The sequence below is a fragment of the Nyctereutes procyonoides genome, unplaced genomic scaffold (genome assembly GCF_905146905.1).
Source record: "Nyctereutes procyonoides isolate TBG_1078 unplaced genomic scaffold, NYPRO_anot_genome, whole genome shotgun sequence".
NCBI lineage: Eukaryota > Metazoa > Chordata > Mammalia > Carnivora > Canidae > Nyctereutes > Nyctereutes procyonoides.
In genome coordinates, this window is record NW_026575142.1 from 27,660,924 (window position 1) to 27,681,916 (window position 20,993).

Below are 20,993 nucleotides of genomic sequence, written 5' to 3' on the forward strand. Positions count from 1 at the left end.
GAGATGGTGGTATGGGGTGCTTCCCCTGGTCCCCAGTGTTCTTCCTTGGGGAAAGCAAAAATTTAATGAAATCCTGATTGAGTCCCAAAATTATTTTTGAAATTCAACTCGTTGATGAAATCTCAAAATCTGGTAATCACTATCAAGTATGATTTTATGTGAATATCAACAGCTATATGGCCAGGGGCTGACAGGTCTGGAATGCACTCATGCCAGTGCCTGGCTGAAAGCCTGAGGGTCCCCCGTGACCCAAGAGGAGGCTGGCAAATGGGTCAGATGAAGAGAAGGCGGAAGACCCAGGGCCCTGTCCTAGGGGAGGGTTCCCAGTCCCATCCTGCAACTCCAGGGAAGGCCGAACTTTTCCAACCAGCAACTGAGCCTCTGCAAGGCTGTGCCTGGGTTGCAGAGATGCCTTTGGAACTGGAAATGGGGATCCAACGGGGTGTGTGTGTGTGTGTGTGTGTGTGTGTGTGACAAGAACACGTTGGCAAGTTAAAACCCATACATATCAGCCCCACCCACAGGAGACATTTCCCACTGTCTGTCTCATTTTCCCCAGGCTGGTAGGGATTGCTGGAGGATCTTTGACCACTACTGAGAGGGTAGGTCGGACAGTGGAGGAGGGAAGTGGGCTGGGGATGGTGAAGAACTATTGTGCTCTTCAAGACTCACCTCAAAGAAAATTACCTGCCTGCACCTGTCCCTTCTGCCCCAGATTGGATTAAGCAGTGCTCAGCCTCTGTGCCCGAACACATAGTGCGCACGTCCCTGACTGTTTCACCACACTATTCCAATGTGCTTTGACTCTACAGTGCTTTCAGGGAATGATCTTTTTTTCTTTTCTCAGCTCTTAGCATAATATTTGACATACAGTATATGTTTGGGAAGGTGTATTTTATACATCAACTGGCTAGGCCACAGTACCTGCCTGCATATTTGGTCAGACACTAGTCTGGATGATGTTATTGTGAAGGTATTTTTTGGGTGAGATTAATATTTAAAGCAGTAGACTTTCAATGAAGTCGATTACCCTCCATAATTGGATGGGCTTCATCAAATCAATTGAAAACTTTAAGAGAAAGCAAACTGAGGTCCCTAGAGGAAGAGGGATTTCTGCCTCCACACAGTCATCAGATTTAAACTGCAATATCAGCTCTTCTCTGCAACCTACCTTGGAAATTTTGGAATTATTAGCCTCCACAATACAGTAAACCAATTCCTTAAATGAAATCTCAGCCTCTCTCTCTGTCTCTCTCTCTCCCTCTCTCCCTCTCTCTTTGTGTGTGTGTGTGTGTGTGTGTGTGTATACATGTACATCCTACTGGCTCTCTGTTTCTGGAAAAGCATGACTAATACAATATTCTTTAAATAATAATTTAAAGAAATTTTTTAAAAACTAGACATTTACCATAAAGTAGTTCAATTATCACCTGTCAAAGAGATTTATTTATTAGATTTATGTATTACCTAACACCACAATCAAATCCACATAAATTAAGGGGTTAGATGTATTACAAAAAATCATAAACTGGATGAGGATTTCCTAAGCTTAAAGGCAAAGGAAGAAAGTGCTAAGTAAAAGATTGATCAACAGAATTTCCATCTGTTACATTAGTTTTTTTGATAGCTATAAGTAAAGCTCCATAGAAAAAATATTTGGAGAAGACGTTAAGTCATTTTGGGGATATGGGATTAGGAGTGATGTATTTGATTTTACTTCTTTATATTATATGTATTATATAATACATGTAACTTGACTTCTTTTTGACAAGGGATAGGTACTTTTTTTCCCTTCCAAAACAATGAAGGTGGTACATTAGGAAGAAATAAATAAATGTGATAGTGGGGAAAGTTGTATGTAACACATATAGCAAAGGATTTCTATGTTTATAAAGAGCTCTTTAAATTGATTAGAAATTTAAGACTAACCAAAGAGCTGAATGGCATGGACAAAAAACTTACTCAAGAGAAAATCCACAGGAAACATTTGGAAAAAAAGTTCAACCCCAATCATAGGGAAATGCAAATTAAAATAAGATGCAACTTCCACCCATCATTTTATTAAGATTTTAGTGAGAATAGCTAATGCTGACAAGTGTATGTGAAATGGGTACTTTCATACAGGGCCAGTGGAAATCTTAATTGGTACAACATTTCTGGAAAGCTATTTGACAGTGTCTCTCGAGAAGGTCTGATGTTGTAATTCCACTTCTGGGACTCTAGCCTGGGAAACTAAATTTGGTTAAAGATTAATCCGCAGAGATATTCAACACAGTGTTATTTAATTGCAAAAATTGGAAACAAGTGAAAGGCCTGAAAGCAAGAAAATGCTGGATATCATCCAGTTACACTAATGGGAGGTCTGTAAATGCCATTAAGTGACTATAAACAAGAGATCATAAAAGCTTATGACATGATGATAATAGAATAAAAAGGCAGCATGTAAAATTGTGTTTATAGATAGAAATCTACTATGGAATAGAAGAAAACTGGAAGATAATATACTATAATGAGAATAGTTACAGGGTTGTGAGTCTTTTTTTTTTTTGGTTGTGAGTCTTCTTATGTGTTTGGCCATTTTGCATTCTTCTGTAGAGTTTTTTATGCTTTTTAATTTAATACATGTTTCTTGATTTTTTAAAAAAATCATCTGTCATACCCTATTGTGGGCATTGGGATGTGATGGTAGATGGTAGTAGGAAAGATCCCTGCCTTCGTGGATTTTTAATTCTGGTAGGGCTGATACAATAAATTAGCTTACTACAGATTACAGTATATGCCAGAAAGGATGGGGAGCAGATCACTCTTCAAGAAGAATGTCTGATGATTTCCCTGAGATGGTGACATTTGAGCTGAGCCTGAAGAATTAGAAGCAGAGGAAGCACACTACAGGCAAAGGGAATAGCCACAGAAAAAAAAGTGAGGCGGGAAAGAACTTGTTTTCTAGAACTATGAAAAGGAGACCAGTATGTCTGAAGGGCCGTTATAAGCAATGAGGTTCAAAAGTGGGAAGCACCCAACCCAGACCTACTGGCCTATTAGGTCACAAATAATGATTGTGGATTTTATTTTATTCTAGATGTAATTAGAATCCATTGAACATAGATAGCTCTTTTCTTCATTAGAAGACAATAAAAAAAATGCAAGACTAAGAGAATGGTTTGGTGAGGAACCATTGAGGCTGGTAGCCCAAGAGTATAACTTGTTGTTAAATTAAATGAAAATTACATGGGAGAGTGGCAGAGGAAATGTGTCTTGTGATTAGGAACACTATTCTTTGATATGATCCTTTGATATAGGAGGCCCCAAATGAGGTCCTTTTCTTCCGTGGATGACTATAAAGTTTTAAGTTGGCCAGAAGATTGCAGGAAATGTGCCCTCCCTAAGGAGATAAGCATATACTCTAAGAGATGTCACACTGTTCCCAAAAGCAGTCATCATGCAACTGCCACCCCTGCCAGCCTGCTGCTGGCTACTGCCTTGACTTCCAAAGGCAGGAAGGAAAAGGCTATCCTCTCCACAGCTCAGAATCCTTCTGCATTTTCATGCTTTCACAGGGATATTTTCAGAGAATCTGCACAAATAATATTGCCATCCCCCTTTTAGACTAGTTTATATCCCTTTATGGTTGACTTATTTTTGTACCATACTGTACGAGCTTAGGGGCTAATGTTATTAATAGTAGTTTTGGAAAAGCATTTCTTTGAAAAGTGAACTTTTCAGTTAATAACTGTGCTGATAAGCAAAAATGTTAAACTGATCATTTTTCCTCTTTTAAAACGTTTTTAAATTGTACTGAAAGCTTTTTGACATTATGCCGCAGTACATGTCCTTTCTGTATCTAGTCCTCATTTTGAGGCTATAAGTAACTAAATAAATAAACTAATCCTGGCCAGTTTTGAACTCTACTCTTTTTGTCAGCCATTTAGACATTATTGGAAAGTGTTTTCATTTCTGTTTAATAGAATCAGGTTGCTATGGTGTGGTACCCTTGAATAGCTTTTGGTCTTGCGTGCCATTTCTGTGATGGTATATATATATATATATATATATATATATATATATATATATATATATATATAGGATTGGGGGATTAGACTCTGGGTGTCTGGCCCAAGTCAGAGAAGCTGTGAACTTTCCCTTTACTTCCTAAAATATTGTGCTGATGTTGGAAAAAGCATTAGATTCCCATATGATACAGGACAAGATAAATCATCTTTAATACCAACTGGAGAAATTTTGTTGGATTATAAACTAGTAGGATCCTTTCATCCACTGAAATACCAGTGCGTGAATTTCGGGGTATAAACCTATATTTTGGGTGCTATCTCTTTTTATCTGTCATACATAGATAACCCTGTAGTTACTGGTATTGAGAATTGCAACATGGGCTCAGAGCAGGAAAAGACCATAAAACTGGGATCTTTAGAAATCTTTTAATCTGCTTCCTGACCTGATCACATTTCAGGTGAAGAATCTAAGATGTGGAGGTGTAGTGTTGGGTGGTTTGTGGTGGAAGTGAGCCAAAACCTCCGGTTTCATTGAGCGTTACCTGTGGACTGAGGACATTCAAAATGGCTAGTCCTATAATTCAAAGTGTGCTGGACTCTTCCTAATTTGAGCCCTGCAGCTGGAAGTGAAAACAACTGTCCTGGATGGAATCCCTCCCATGAGAGTAGTTCCTTTTCCTTCTCAGCTATAAGGATGAGGCCTTCCTGAACAGGGAGCATAATTACCACTTAACACAAAAGAACAGTTTTCCTTTGTGCTGGATGTATTCTCATATTTTAGGAGTTCTGAATGTCCTTAGATACAGCCTGGTAAATAGAATTTCTAAAAGTAATGTCTCTATTGAAAACTCCTTTGGCCAAAAGATTTACATTCATATTGTCCATATTTCATTAATGCTGCTTTCTTTCTCTATCATATTTTTCCCTACCACAAAGAAAGAGAAATGATTTGAAATGATCCCATGACATGAAAATCAAATGTTGAAAAGGAAAAGAAGGGAAGATAGGTCTTTGCCTGATTTCCTTTGACCCCATCTGGCTTTCCTTTACATATCCTAGTGCTGGTTGCCCTGGTGTTCTTTTCATATTCGGCACATGGATGAGCTTGAATTGTTCCTTTGTTAACTCAGAAGCCTGCAAATGATGAAAAGATTATATATGCAGCAGGTCAAATTTGAGACAGTTTTCTGAATTAAAAAAAAAAAAGTTGTGTTCAGTACCCTACTCTAAAATTAGGGAAATGGAATCAACTGATGTCTGGAGAAGAGGGAAGGGCATATTGTCAGAAATTGGTGTTAAGCACTGGTCAATAGATATTTCAGCATATAGACCCAAAATGTAGGCAACTAACTTATTGAAAATAGTATCTAATTCAAAACAACTAATATTTCCCAAGCAAATATTTGGCTGTTTAACGAGAATAGTGCAAGTGCAAAGAATAAATGCAAATTAATGAATTTGGTTCTTTTTCTGTAGTCTGATGGTTTTTACATTTCTGGACACCAGGATGTGCTTGCCATCACATGTAAATATGGATGAAAATTTATTTTCTGGTTGATTAGGAATGTGCACATCCTTTGGTTTCATGTGGGTAACAGATGTCTTGTGAGTAACAGATGTCTTGGCTTTTACAGACTAATTGGCAAAAAGGGGGAAAGGGGGCTAATTAAAGGGGTGGGAAGAGACGCAAGAAAAGTGCAATCTTTCTTGTGGGGAAAACTCTAATAGACCTCCTTATTCTGGGTAATTACCTCCTTCTTCAACTTCATTTGCTATCTTTCCATATGACTCAAGTACATTATAATGGGAAAGTACAAAATAAAAAAACATAAGGCTGGACTACTGTCTGCTAACAGCCAGATTTATCCTGTCATGGAATATTCTAGTATAATTGACTCAATTAACATCAGTCTTTTAAAAAACAAAATATGAAAGCATAAGTCTAATCACTAAGGGCAACTTATGTTTTAATTGGCAGCACAAGGGTTCTATGTTGAGGGTGGTTGATATAAATATAATTTAATTATATACCAAATGTAACCATATAGTGGTTTGGTGGGAAACGAAAAATGCAAGACTGAGTATGTTGTATGTTAGTGATACATCTTAGGTTCCTTTCAGTTTGTTGTTTGTTCTCCATCAGTGCTCTGGTACTGCCAGTTGACCTGGAATAGATGAAAACATCTAGCCGATGTTTGAAGCTGTTATCAACAAATTCTCAGTTTTGTCAGTGTTTTCCATTGTGCACCATTTAAAGTGAGGTGGTATTTACTGTGTCTTAACTCTATCACCTGGGTCTGAATTAATCTTCTTATTGGTACCTTTTATTTAAAACTGAAGGAAATTTTTATTGCTTGTTAAACATTCTATGAGTATCCATATCATTCCTTGATAAGAGCTATTATATAATCATTTTTATAAGGAGCTAGTAGTCTTTCAAAGAAAAAGTATCAGGTTAGGTATTTAGAGGTTTACACTTGATACAAAACTTAGACAATCTGAAAGATAAGGTTACTTATGTAGATGCACGCACATGATAATTGACTCTTATTTAACCTCCTGTCTTCTCAGAAAATAAGTAGGTAGAAATTTTTTAAAAAATATATCATTGTGTTTTAAAAGATAATTAGGATAATACAGGGCAACGTCTCAATCATCAATTGTTAATTATTAACTTCTTTCTGCTGTATTAGAATTATATTTTATTCAATTGCGAGAAATTGGTGAGGTTGGAAAATGTTTTATGAACCTATCATTTAAAAAAATAAAAAATAAAAATTTTTTTTAGATATATATCAGCTTTGGTGAGGGCAGAAACAACATTGCTTGTATAATCTAATAACTGCTACATTAATTCAGCCACTTGATCTTTTTGACCCTCATATTTCATTATCTAGAAAACGGAGATGATGGCATCTCACATTTGCACTGGGAATTATACGTAATGATAAACACACATGAAACTAACTTATGTTTAATTGTGAGTGCTTTATGGTTGTCTTCCTTCCATGAACCCCTCTTCTGTAGTTAATTGCATTGATTTCCAGGCTAGGCTTTTCCTGGAAACAGAAAATTCATGGAGACTCTGATGAGGAGTCCAGTAATAACTGGTTTGAGACTGTGTGTCAGGAGACTTAGTCTTCCCAACTTCATCCCCTTAAAATATGAGGATAAAGAATAACCACAGTGGGTTAAGTTTCTTCAGTGTCAAAAAGTTTTCTATATTTTGCAGTTGTAAATTTCTGTGAATTAAAAAAATCATGGAGTCATAAAATGGTGGCACTCTGAGATTTCAGGATTTGGGATCCACTACCCTGACCCCAGTTCATTTCCCATTTTCAGAAGTAAGCACTGAGGCGCTGTAAGGTCAAATATCATCTCTAAAGGCAATGAGCATGTTAGTGACAGAGATAGGACTGAGACTTTCTTTTCCTGAGTTCTTTATCTGGACCATGGCCAAACACCACCCTGCTGTGTGACTCTCTAGATTCTAACCTGGGCCATTTGAAGAAGGAGAACATTCAAGTTACTCCACAGAGTAGAAAGGGATGCGTTTCTTTGTTATGCCTCTTAAATGGTCTTACAGCCTAGTCCATTCAGCCATTCCTTTATGGATTATGAATGTATTTCAATTTTTAGCATAAGACAACCAGCTTTACCTCCTCTGGTAGGACAAGCCATAGTCACTGATGTTTACATAGGCTTCCTGTGCACCAGAAATTGTTCTAAGAGCTTTATGTAGATTAATTTATTCTTCACAACAGATGAGGCGGTATATTCTTCTTTTCTTCATCTTTCATATAAGGAAATGGAAGCATAAAGAGGCCAAGTAATGGCCAAGATTCAAAGCTAATATAACGGGGATTTGAAGGCCTCTGTCAGATTGGAATTGAAAAGTACTAGAGAGAGATTGCACTGACAGAAGACACCTGATTGGATGGATAGTGACAATATGAGCTCTCTTTTATACAAGGAAAGGGGCTTAAAACATTTTTCAGATCACCTGGATTTTATACATCTAGCTCTACCGAATCCTAATCAATGTAGATTACAAGGTTCTACTGTAGCACATACATACCAACAAATGCGTACAGTTGACTGCTGAACAACGTGCAGGGGAAGGCACCAAACCCTCACACAGTTGAAAATCTGCTTAATGTTTGACTCCCCCAAAACTTCACTAATAGCCTACTGTTGACTGGAAGCCCTACCAATAACATAAACAATTAACACATATTTTGTATATTACATGTATTGTATACTGTATTCTTACAATAAAGTAAACTATAGAAAATAAAATGTTATTAAGAAAACCATAAGGAAGAAAAAGGATATTTAGAGTATGGTACTGCATTTATTGAAAAGAAATCCACTTACAAATGGATGGGTGTGGTTGAAACCCATGTTGTTCAAGGGTCAGCTGTAGATTTGTTTATATTAATCTCCCTTAGAATAAACGGAGGAGTGAGCTATTATGTTTGGTCCAATGTCGTTAACAAAAGAATATCTTATTTTATGACTGTAGTTCTTTTATCCCATAATAAACATGTTTATAGAGATGGTATTTATATACCAATCAAGAAAAATGACCAGAGGAAAGATAATTTTTATTGGTCAATATGTAATTTGTTCTTTCTTACACAGTTATGTAGGAATATTATCCATATTTGCCCTTATATTGATATTTGAAGTCAAGTATAAAAATTATTATTTATGTATCAAAAATTGTACAGTTATAATAGTTCTAATTTCAGTAATTAGCGATTTAAAGACTTCAATTCCAATAAAAATGATTTTTATTATAAAACTTGGTGCATTCAGATAATTGTGGGGAGTAGTTATGATTTAACAGAAAACTCATTAGAATAATAATACAAAAGGCTTATTTAGTATTGTACTATTTAAAAACAATGTAATTAAATAAAATTTGAATAAATTGTCACAACCACTGAACTTCATCATGCTGATGGATATTTTACATCAGCACAGAGGAATGCTGTGTCACTTGGAACATGTGAGTTCATGTGCATGTGTGTAGGGTGTGTGTGTGTGTGTGTGTGTGTAATAAGTGAGGAGGATGGAGGAAATTTATACAGTGGACAGATTAGCAAAGTCCAGTTTTTGAAAGTTTTATTGACGTTGAGATATTAAATTCTACTGTTGATGTGTTTTGCTTCATGGAATAGATGCGTTCATTAAAGAAAATTGCCTGAAGGTCATGGTCTCTGTTCAAATGACTCTTATTCTATGATGTATTTCTTAGTGAAGAGGGGGAAGTGTCATGGCTCATCAGTGCCTTTATCAGTGCCTACTATGACAATAGCAATAATATTATCACATCATCGAATACAAGGGTAAAGAATCACACTATTTTGTTTTGTTTTTAGAGCTGTAAATTTCTATGATTAGGTTTGTGTTTAGAACATTCACTTAAAAGTTAAAGGGAGAAGGGGTCAATGAACAGAGCACCCTGGATGGTTTGGTTACCCAGCTCTCCAACCACAGTTTACAAGTGATGCTGGACAGCGCCCCTGGGTTTCTGTGTTACCGTATCCCAGCATTTCATGAGAGCTGTTGACTTTGAAATAGGCCAATTTGAGTTTGAGAAGGAGGGACTTAGACCATGGCCAAGAAAATGGTTTTATAATGTAGTAGCAACTGAATAAAGTCACAAAAATACAAGCAGTAGTAAATGATGATTGGGCCACCTGTGTAATAAAATGCATGACTGCTGAGAACAGTAGCCTGTGTTTATCCAGTGCCGTTCATTGAAATCCTTCCTCAATTCTCATTAAGATTGAATTCTTAAATTCAAGTATTATGAAATAAATTTGCATGGTATTTTCTATATCTTAAAGCTTTCTGTCTTACACTTTTCAGGATTGAAGTGTGTCTGTCTTTTGTGTGACTCTTCAAACTTTACCTGCCAAACTGAAGGAGCATGCTGGGCTTCAGTTATGCTGACCAATGGAAAAGAACAAGTGATCAAGTCCTGCGTCTCTCTCCCAGAACTGAATGCTCAAGTCTTCTGTCATAGTTCCAACAATGTTACCAAAACAGAATGCTGCTTCACAGACTTTTGCAACAACATAACACTGCACCTTCCCACAGGTAATGCATTTATCTTTGTTCATTCCAAATGTAATTGTACTCTTGGGAAATTATAAGCACCCTGGATGTTTCTTTAAGTAAGAAAATCCATTTTATGGTTCTCTCCTTTTTTTTTGACTGGTGACATTCTCTAGAGCCTAGATGAGGTTGATTTTTTTTTAATTGCACAAGACTGTCAAAACATTGACAACGGCATAATAATTTTGAAGACATTTGTCCACGTGGATTGTATTTTTTGAAGTGATTAATGGACCTAAAGTAAAATGTCAATTTGTATGGATTCTTGTAAAGGAAAGAAATTAACACATATACGAAGAAAAAAAAAGAGAAAAGGGAGCAAAACTAAAATTAGTAGATTGCCAACTTTTATGAAGACAAACTCTTTTTCTCATGGGCACCTTCTGCATATCTTCTTTGCCTGCCCACGCTCAAGTGCAAGCACTTATGAGCAGAAAGATGGAGGTAGGATGGAACGTAACTCTTCCTTATTGTGCAGGTATAGTCTTGCCTTTCACCCAATTTCATGGTGTTTTATCCTAATTTACAAGACACTGACAATCTTAGTCTGGTGTTTATCAGTAATTTTGGAGATGTTAAGGGGCAAGTAATTAAAATCACAAGCTAATGTATGACCTGAAAATACTATGTAGTGGGTTTTCTTTATTGTTTTTAATTTAGTAATAATCCAGTGCTTATTGATATGCTAATATAATATCTTCACACAGATATATATAGTCTTATTTACAAAGTGACATTTTAAGGTACCATTATCCAATCTCAGGTCTTCCTGTGTCACCATATCAATATCCTACTCCGGTATTTTTAACCAATTTTTTTTTTTCAATAAATTCACGGTTCCCCTTTCCTACCAAAGAACATTTATTTTATGCAGAAACTTGGCGTCACTACCACAAAGGAAAAACTGGTTTCCTTACCATATGTAGAAGACAACTATGTACAAAACCAAACATAGCTACTGCATTCCAGTTAAGTGTTTTGGATTTTCTCTGTGTTTAAAAAAGAGAAGAATGCGATGTTCAAGACATACTGGTACAAAATGAGGCTTTTTGATCATCAGCAAAACTAAGAGAACTAAAGAAAAAATTATCAATCGTTATCATGTGATTCATTGTTATTTAAATCATGTTTGTTGACCACTCCAAATGGTCTCAAGAACCCTTAGAATCATTTCATGAATCACCACCGGTACTTGTCCCACTCTGGGAATGTTCTAATTCATTATACTACCTATTGCAGCCTTAGAAGTCATACTTGCCATATTTCATCTTGCAGTCTTGATTCTTAGACCACACTTACTCCCCTGCCTCAGATTCCATAGACTTCCTTGGTTTGGTGGTGATCTGGCATTTGTTCTGGGTATTTTTCTTCCCTTATATTTTTCTCCCAGGGTTATCTATGGGCCCAAGACAGCCTGAAACGGAAGCTCCCTGTATCTGATGCTGGTCTTCCCGTGACCAAGATCCAAAAATTAAGGAGGGGGTGGTAGGTCTGCGTTAGGCTGTAGTGGTGGCATCTTTGAGGAGGCTTCTCAGTAAAGAATCACTGACAAGACTACATTCAGCCATTCAGGATGGACACAAGACCGTAGTACGCTGACAGCAACAGGTCTTGGAGGACAAGATGGTTCATATGCAGTTGGGCAAATTAAAGAAACTCGGTGTAGCTAGAACGTAGGACCTCTCCAGCCTAACAGTAAGCTCTGCCTAACAACTACTGAGAACCTTATGTTCTACCCTCAAGTCCATGTAGGAACCAGTCTTTTTATTTAAAAAATCAATTTTATTGAGGTATAATTTAGATATAATAAAATGCAGAAATTTTGAGCACACGGTTTGATAAGTTTTGACACACATATACCCCATGTAACCACCACCACTTTTCCATTGCCTCAGGATGTTCTCATTCAGGCCCCACTTTGACCAGGGCTAGATCAATCTATTTTCTATCACTATAGACTAGATTTATTTTTCCCAGAGTTTCACAAAATAGAGTCCTTCTGGAAGATACTATTTTGCACATGGCTTCTTTCATTCAGCATCTTTTTGAGATTCATTCATGTTGTTGGGTGTATTAGTAGCTTGTTCCTTTTTTATTCCTGGGTGATACCCATTATATGAATATAGTATAGCTGTTGCTGTTTTACCCATAACCCACTGATGAGTATTCAGATCTTTTCCATGTGGGGGCTGTTAATAAAGGTGCTATGAACATCTAGGTATAAGTTTTTGGATATATGTGTTTTTTTCTTCTCATGAGAAAATACCGAAAGGTGGAATCCTAGGATCATATAAGTATCTACTTTACAAATATAATCTCCCAAGTAGTTTTTAAACTGTACTGTTTTACACCCCCCACAGAAATATACGATAGTTCCAGCTGGTCCTATTTTTACGGTCACCTAGGATAATCAGTTTTTTTAAATTGTAGCCTTTCAAGTGATTCAAGTGATTGTGTAGTGGTATTCCACTGTGGTTTTAGTTTGCATTTCCTTGATGATTAATTATATTCAGTTATTTTTAGTTGCATATTGGACAGTTGTGTATCTTCTTCTATAACATGTCAAATCTTTGCATGTTAAAAACATTGAGTTATCTTCTTATAGTTGAATTTAAAACTTCTTTATATATTCTGAATGAGTCCTTTATCAGATATGTGTATTCTGACTATTTTCTCCCATTCTGTGGATTGCTGTTCTCATGAACATGTCTTTTGCAGAGTAGATTAACATTTGATGAAGTATGTATTTTGCTATTGTTTATATGTGTCATGCCTTAAATGAGGAAGTCTTTATCTACTCAAAGGCTGTAAATACCCTCTTTTATGTTTTCTTCCAGAAATTTTAATATTTCAGCATTTACATTTAAGCCTATATTCAGTTTAACCATAATTTGTGTTATTATGTGAGGTTTGTGTTACTATGTGAGGTTTAGGTGAAATTTTATTTTGTATATGGATCTGAAGTTGTTCTAGCATCAATTGTTTGAAAATCTATCCTTTCAATTACCTTACCACTTGGTTTGAACCATATATATGAGTGACCATATACATGTGGGTATATTTCTGGCCTTGCTCTTCTGCTTCAGTATTCTGTATGTCTATGTTTATGTCACTATCCAACATTTTTTATTATTGTAGCTATTGTAGTTTAATATAGTAAGTATCAAAGTCAGGTCCTGTGACCTCTCCAACTTTGTTCTTTTTAAAAGTTGCTTTGGTTCTTCTGAGTCCTTTGCATTTCCATTTAAATTTTAGAATTAGTTCGATGCTTTTTGCAAAAACACATGCTGAGATTTTTATGAGATTGAGTTGAATGGGTAAGTTATTTGAAGAAAATGGTCATGTTAACAATATTAACCAGGAATATAATATGCTTTCCCATTTTTTTTATTCTTTTTCAGTTACTCTTAGCAATGTTTCGTAGTTGACAGAGAACAGGTCTCGTATGTATTTCCTGGAATGTATAAGTATTACCTGTGTTTGGATGCTGTTGTGAATGGTGTGTTTAATAGCTCCATGTTAATTATTAATGTATGAATATAAAATTAATTTTGTATATTGGCCTTATTTCCTACAAGCTTGCCAAAATGAATTATATGAGTTCTGGTAGCTCTTTTTAAAAATTCTTTGGGATTTTCTACATATATAATCATCATCTCCGTGAGTATAGACAATTTGACATCTATTCTGATCTGTATGCATTGTATGTCTTTTTCTTGCTTTTTTGCACTAACACTGCTAATATGATGATGAATAAGAGTGCTAAGAGTGAAGATCCTTGCCTTTTCCCTGACCTAGGAATAAATGCACTCCCTCTTTTACCATTAAATATGATTTTAACTGTAGATTTTTACGGATTCCTGTTATCAGTTGATGAGGTTTGTTCTTATTCCTAGTTTGGGGAAGGTTAATCCTATATGGATATTAAATTTTTTCAAGTATTTTCATGAATTTATTGAAATTATAGCATGATTTTTCTTCTCCAGTGTATTGATGTGATGATTACATTAATTGGTTTCCAAATATTACTTATAATGGGGAAGATATGTGTTGTCTAGTCAGTAATTAATATGTCTACACCAAATGCTATGTGACATTTATTGAATTCAAATTTTTGCACTGAAACTAAGAAATTTTGTCTTTTAGTGACATGGTATGGTCAATGGACATGAAATTGAATAGGATCGTATGTGTAGTCATCTTGTGTCGGGTTGTTCTGTCTGTAAGGCAGCACTAAATGGCTATTAGCTGTATTTGGAACAGCAGCTGTTTGGAAAGGAGCTTCCAGGCTGAGCACTGACCCAGCCACAGTGCCAAGAACTCCACTATTTTTGTGTCATCAGTAAGCGTGATTGATATCCATCCCCTGCTCTGCTTGGAGGACATTTATTAATTTCAAATGTGGTTACATATACATGAAATATACAAAAGCACTGTGCAAAGGAAAGAGTGTGACATTTCAACAGTGTTAATGTTCTGCATCACATTGTGAACAAAATAGGAAAAGAGACAGTGGTTCCCTAGAAGAGATTGGAGAAAACCTGGACCTCCCTTCTTGGTTCCTCTGAAAGCCAGGTGGATCCTTGCCTCTTTGGCTCTTTCAGGCTTCACACCAGGCTGTGGGGCCATTTCTGGGTAATGAGTTGATGGGAAGTGTAGTAACCAAGGCTTGTGATCTTTCAGCTGACCCTCTTCTGCCCTTAAGTCCTATGTGTAACCATTGGGCTCTTGCTTTGTTTCTTCGTGACAAAATCCCTACCTTGAATACAGCTCAGGACTTTTCTTCTCCCTGCCTCTCTCTGCTTGTGCAGTTGTAACTCAGCAATTGGAAAAATGTAGACCCTCACCCTTTACCTCCTAAAAATCCTTTTAAGTTTGGTTCTAATTTCTAAAGCCTTAGACTAGTGGCTTTTATACAGGATTCCACTGTGGCACACAGAAAGAAATACATTTTATACAGTTTCCCTCAAACTGCATGCACACACAACTGACGTAAGAATTTTACATAATATGGGATCCCTGGGTGGCGCAGCGGTTTAGCGCCTGCCTTTGGCCCAGGGCGTGATCCTGGAGACCCGGGATTGAATCCCACATCGGGCTCCCGGTGCATGGAGCCTGCTTCTCCCTCTGCCTATGTCTCTGCCTCTCTCTCCCTCTGTATGATTATCATAAATAAATAAAAAAATTAAAAAAGAAGAATTTTACAGAATATATCCTTAAAATGTATGAGGTTCCATATGAATTTTCCTTGAGTAAGAATTCTGGTGAGACTCCATTAAGAGATTGTTCACAGTTTAAGAAACACCACTTTAGTAGGTATTTAAAATGTGGTAATTTAAAATGGAGCAAGGACACTTATTATTTTCATTTACTTGCACAAAAATCTATTAAGAATCTAGTTACTGTTTTAATCTAAAATGCTTTCTTTCTAAATGGCCTTTAAAAGCCTTTTACCCATTCATTTTTAATACTAAGTTGTATTAGATTTAAGTTGAATTAATTTAGATAATTGTAAGCAAGGTTTGATTTAGATCACATTTAATTCAATCATTTGCCCTTAAAAAACATACTTTCTTCTTTGACATTGCACACAGGTTTAATTTTTAGGAGTTAATAATTTGGGGGATAGAAGCAATTTTATAGTTTGATAGAGATAAAATATCAGAAAAAACTTGCCTCCTTCCCTGAAGCTTATTGAAGTTGGTATCTTTGATGTCGCTGGAGTGACCTTCCAAGTTCAAGTATTATCCCAGATATTTAGAGATTTTTTCCTATATAAAACTTTGAAAGACAACATCCATTTCCAAAAATAGCCATTTGTTTGACTAGAGCTTTGAGTTCAAATTTTTATTAACAGCAAATGTTACTATTTTCACAAAATAAGTTTAGTGCTAAATATTTAAAAGTTGAATATAGACCACGCAAATCGGTTAAACAAGAGAGACATATACTTTATGTAGTGTGCCCTGTCTAATGTATCCTTCCTGTTTATTTTTAGATCAGATAAGAATAGCTATCTGCAATTCCCAAGATATCTGCTTACCTATCTGGATATTACTTTTCTCACTCTGACTCCAGCTCTGACTTTAATTTAGTACTCCAGGCTTCAGGAAGCTTCCTGCCTAGAAACTCCTGCAATCGTCCACTCTCAGTTTCCTCTGAATTTAGGAGAGAAAATTTGTCTTCCAAAGTAACTGATAAATTCTTCCATTTCAAAAATAAAAGACTTATTTCCACAAATTGGTGTGCACTTGGTGGGGAGCTGGGGAATCAGGTAGGGTAAACACATAATAATAGGTTCCATTCGCATTGGAAGGCGTTTGGGTGTGTCTCTACTATGGATTTTGTCTGCAAGTCTTCTGATGGGTTCTCTTCGGTTTTTCTCACAATTCTTTCACTGAGTTCATGTGAGCTGGGCCTTCTGTATCTATTTCATGTCTCTTAAAATCTTTCCCCCATATTTTCTAATGTTTGAATCTCTGATGGTTTTAATATTTACAGTTTCTGTGGGTTTGGATGTGCTGTTTTTTTATTTTGCTGACTCATATTTTGGTGGCTGCTTACCTTGTGTTTTGTGATTTTTGAATGTGAGCTCATGTTTTTGGGAACTGTATCTGGAGGACACTTTCGAGCCTGTATTTAAAATATGTTCCTCTAGAGAGGATGTACATTAGCTTCTTTTATGTACCTGGAGATCCTACCAACTGAAATCCACTGTTTTAATTAGGTTTATTTTGGCCAACGTATAATATGTTTAGTTTTTTTTTAAGATTTTATTTCTTAATTCATGAAAGACAGAGAGAGAGAGAGAGAGAGAGAGAGAGAGAGAGAGACGTGCAGAAATACAGACAGAGGGAGAAACCCCAACATATAATATGAATTCAAGCTCTAAGCCTGCCTCTAGTGCATACTTGGGGTATGTACCCTGTATTCTAATATTCCATGGTATATACATGGATACATGGAGTGGGGGAGAAGTTCTTGAAGTTTTTTTTTTTTTTTCTGTATCAAAGTCAAGGTTCAGACTCTGTCTCTCTCTACAGAACACTTTGTGTTTTGTTTATTTTCACTGTAATGCCATTCTTAGTTGCCTGATTTATATGAGGATCTCTGATCTGGCCTTTCGTTGTCCTAGGAACCATGTTTCATCTTCTGATCTTGTACTCCAGTCTGGTAAGCTAAGTGTGTAACCACCAGAAGCTGACAGATGCCTCCAGGGTAAATAGCAGTCCCAGTGCTCAAGTGTCTCTCTGGAGTTTTGCTTTATTTGTGGCTCTGAGCAATTCACTTCTTTTCCAACAAGCTTAATCATGTAATAGAAAAAAAAAAGACTTTTTCATTTATATTTTATTCAGCATTTTTGTGTATGCTGTACCAAGAAGGGCTTCTGTGGACATCTAAAGTGTAACTTGGCAGAAATGGAAATTCCAGGATAGTTTATTTTTGAAATGATGCTGGCATAATTATCTATCCATCTGGAAGAAAACAGGGCTGTACCACAGTGTCATACCATATACAAAAATAAATTACAGCTTGATTAAATATCTAATTGTGAAATATAAAACAATTTAAATGTCAGAGGAAAATTTAGAAAAAAGATTTTTATGACTTTATAGTATGGAAGCTGTTTTTAAATAAGACAGGAAATCCAACTGTTATAAAAGGAAAAGAGATATAATTGCATGCAAACTAAAATAAAAATGAGTAATGAAAGATAACATAAATAAAACCAAAGATAAGTTAAATATGGCATAGAAATATTTGCAGTATGTGTGACTGGAAGGAAATTAACTATGAGAAGGTAAAGAGCTCATATGTGTGTACATGTGTTTTTGTGCCTGTGCATGGCAAGAGAGTGGAGAGGGAGAAGGACAGGGGGCACTAAACGAAAAAGTGAGCAAGAGACACAAACAGAAATTTTATGGAAGAGAATGTTCTAAGAGGTCAGAGTATTGAAAAGATGTTCAACATCACTCATAGCTGTAGAGATGCAAATTAAAACAACCATTCTTTTCCATCCGTTAGATTTACGTAAGTTAAAAGAATAAGGTATCAGTCAAGATGTTTTCTACTAAAAGTACCAGAAACCTAGATAATAATGTCTTAATAAGGCAGTTTGCTAACTCATCATGGTAGGAAATCTGGAGGTAGATTGGTTCTAAAGTTTGTTAACAAAGAGACTCAACAATGTCATCAGCGTATTTCCAGATTTCTTGTTATGTGAATCAGTAAACACTCTTATTTTTAAGACAGTATTATATGACTTTCTGATACTTTTATCTGATACTCTTTTCCTCATGTGTGTCTGCTTTCTCTAATATGGAACGTGTTGAGTTTTATTATCAAGGATCTCAAGGTTGAAGGATGAAGGCCAAGAAACACAATTTGCTCAAATTAGATCATCTAATAGAAGTCACCATGTTGAGCAGCGATATCAAAGGTCTCTTTGCTTATTGCAGGTTTAAATGAGATATAAACCCATCTCCTTCTAAGTCCAGGGGGGCAGGTTTGGGCTTATCACTAAGCAGAACAGGAGCAATGAACGACAAACATAAAACCTGTTCCTCTGAAGCTATGTCCAGGGCCTGGACATCACATGGATTTTAGGCCTATGTTCCCATTGCTTGAGTGAGTGGTACAGGGACTCTCCAGAGAACAAACTTTCTTTAAGGCAGTCCCAGACTATTCTCGCTCCCAAGTCTGCCAGAAGAAAGTACTAGCTCTCTAGAGAAAGAGACTTTAATGCTAGGCCTCAAGCAGATAAAATAGACACTTTTTCAAGGACAGGAACAGTACATAGTGAAGAATAAGCACCCCAAGCACACAGGGATGCAAGGCAGCAAGCATGAGCCAGCAGAAATTTGGAAATATTTTTAGGGAATAGAATATTATAAAAAAGTGACCTACCAGATTTGAACAATAACAGAATAAAACTTTTTAAAATTAAAAATATAATAACAAAAGTTGAAAACTTAATGGATGAGTTTAATAACAATTAGTATAAGGAGAGAATTAGGAATCTCATGTAGAGTTCAGAAGTTTTTTTGTATGGAGTAGTACAGAAAGTACGTGATGGAAAATATGGAAGAGAGAATGACAAATAGAGGAATGCATAAAAAGATTTAATGTATACTTTTACGCAGTGGTCCTAGGAGAAGGAAGAATTATTTGGAAAAAAGTCTCTGCAGAATTAACCGCTCAGAATTTTCTAGAATTGATGAACAGCAATCTATAAATCCAAGAAATTCAATCAATATCAAGAGAAGAAATAAAAAGATAGCCAAACCTTGACATAGCATAGCAAGCCTGCAGAACACCAAAGACAAAGTGAAATCCTAAAAGTTGACAGATGAAAAAGGTAAATGAAATTCAAAGGAGTTATAGAAGAGCTGATATCCTTTCAATAGCAAAATGTAAAAAGAGAAAAAATGGAATTACATCTTTGATATTCTCTAAGGAATTAACTGGTGATCCATAATTCTACAGAGCAAAAATATCTTTAAAGAATGAGGTTAAGTAAAAGACATTTCAAAGTAACACAAGTAAGTGAGTTTAACATTATCAAAGTCTTTGATTAAGGAAATTCTAAGGATGAACTTTAGGCAGAAAGAAACTGTACCAAAGTTCTGGCATGCAAGGAGGAATGTAAAAAAAAGTACTAACTATGTAACTAATTCTAAAGAGCATTAATCTACAAGAGCAGCAATGTCTTCTAGGGTTTTAAAAATAGAGATAAAATGGTCACTCAGTATAAAAATAGCATACTGTACATGTCAAGAGAGGGGTAAATGGAATTAAAATTTTCTAAGGGCCTTTTTTTGTCAAGGTAAAAAGATTGTTAATTCTTGTGCTTTGAAATGTCTCTGTTGTCATTTCTAAATTACTTCTAAAAGAGTAGAGTGTGACTACGTTCCTTCTAATCTACAATAGGAAAAATAAAACAATAAAAACTATCCAAAAGAGGTAACGAGAGAGAGAGAGAGGCAGAGAGAGAAGCACGTAACAGAGGTGACAAAAAGAAAGCATCCAAATGCCAATAATAATTAAATATAAATAATTTAATGTAAATAGACTAAGCAAAAGTTACCAAACTAGAGAAAACAAATCCAATTAAATATCGTTTTAAAAATGTCTTGAAAAAGGAAAGTTTACAAAAATGTTGAAGTTATTTTGATGGAAAAGACAGACCATACATACATTAAAACAAAAAATGTTAGCTTCTTTAAAAAAAAAAAGATTTTATTTATTTATTCACAAGAGACACAGAGAGGCAGAGACAGAGGCAGAGGGAGAAGCAGGCTCCTCACAGAGAGCCCGATGCGGGACTGGATCCTGGGACTGGGATTCACGCCCTGAGCCAAAGGCAGACACTCAACTGCTGAGCCACCCAGGCATCCCTGTTAGCTTCTTTATATTAAGAGAAGACAAAATTAACTTTAAGGCAAAAAATATTACTAGAGTTAAGAAGGGTCATTTTGTAATGATTAAAGTTTCAATTTACCAGAGATTCTTAATAAATTTAAATTTCTGTGGACTTAAGGGTGGGACTCAAAAATAAAATATTTCGAGATCTATAAGGAGAAATACAGAATTCTACAATCTCAGAGGGAGATTTTTATAAGTCAGTCTTGGTAATTGATAGAACAAATAGATAAAAAATTAGTGAGACCATATAGAGTTGAAACAATATGGTTTTCAAACAGCCTAATTTTTAGAAAATTGCAATTAACCAAATCTGAATAGTCTTATGATAATAAATACCATAGTTTTTAAAAGGTAGTGAAAAATATTCCCAGAAAGAAAATTTCAAAGCCCATGAGGCTTTACCAGAAAATTTTGACAAACTTCAGAAAC

The 20,993-nt window shown here is 35.8% G+C and overlaps 1 protein-coding gene across 2 annotated transcripts in view; it reads left to right on the top strand.

Annotated features, from left to right (window-relative positions):
- The window catches only part of ACVR1C (activin A receptor type 1C), a 79,529-nt gene that overhangs the window by 20,236 nt on the left and 38,300 nt on the right, over positions 1–20,993 (top strand). For both annotated transcript variants that reach the window (XM_055308491.1, XM_055308492.1), the window contains exon 2: positions 9,891–10,121. In XM_055308491.1, the coding sequence (XP_055164466.1) occupies positions 9,891–10,121 (231 nt within the window). The remainder of the gene's footprint in view (positions 1–9,890; positions 10,122–20,993) is intronic.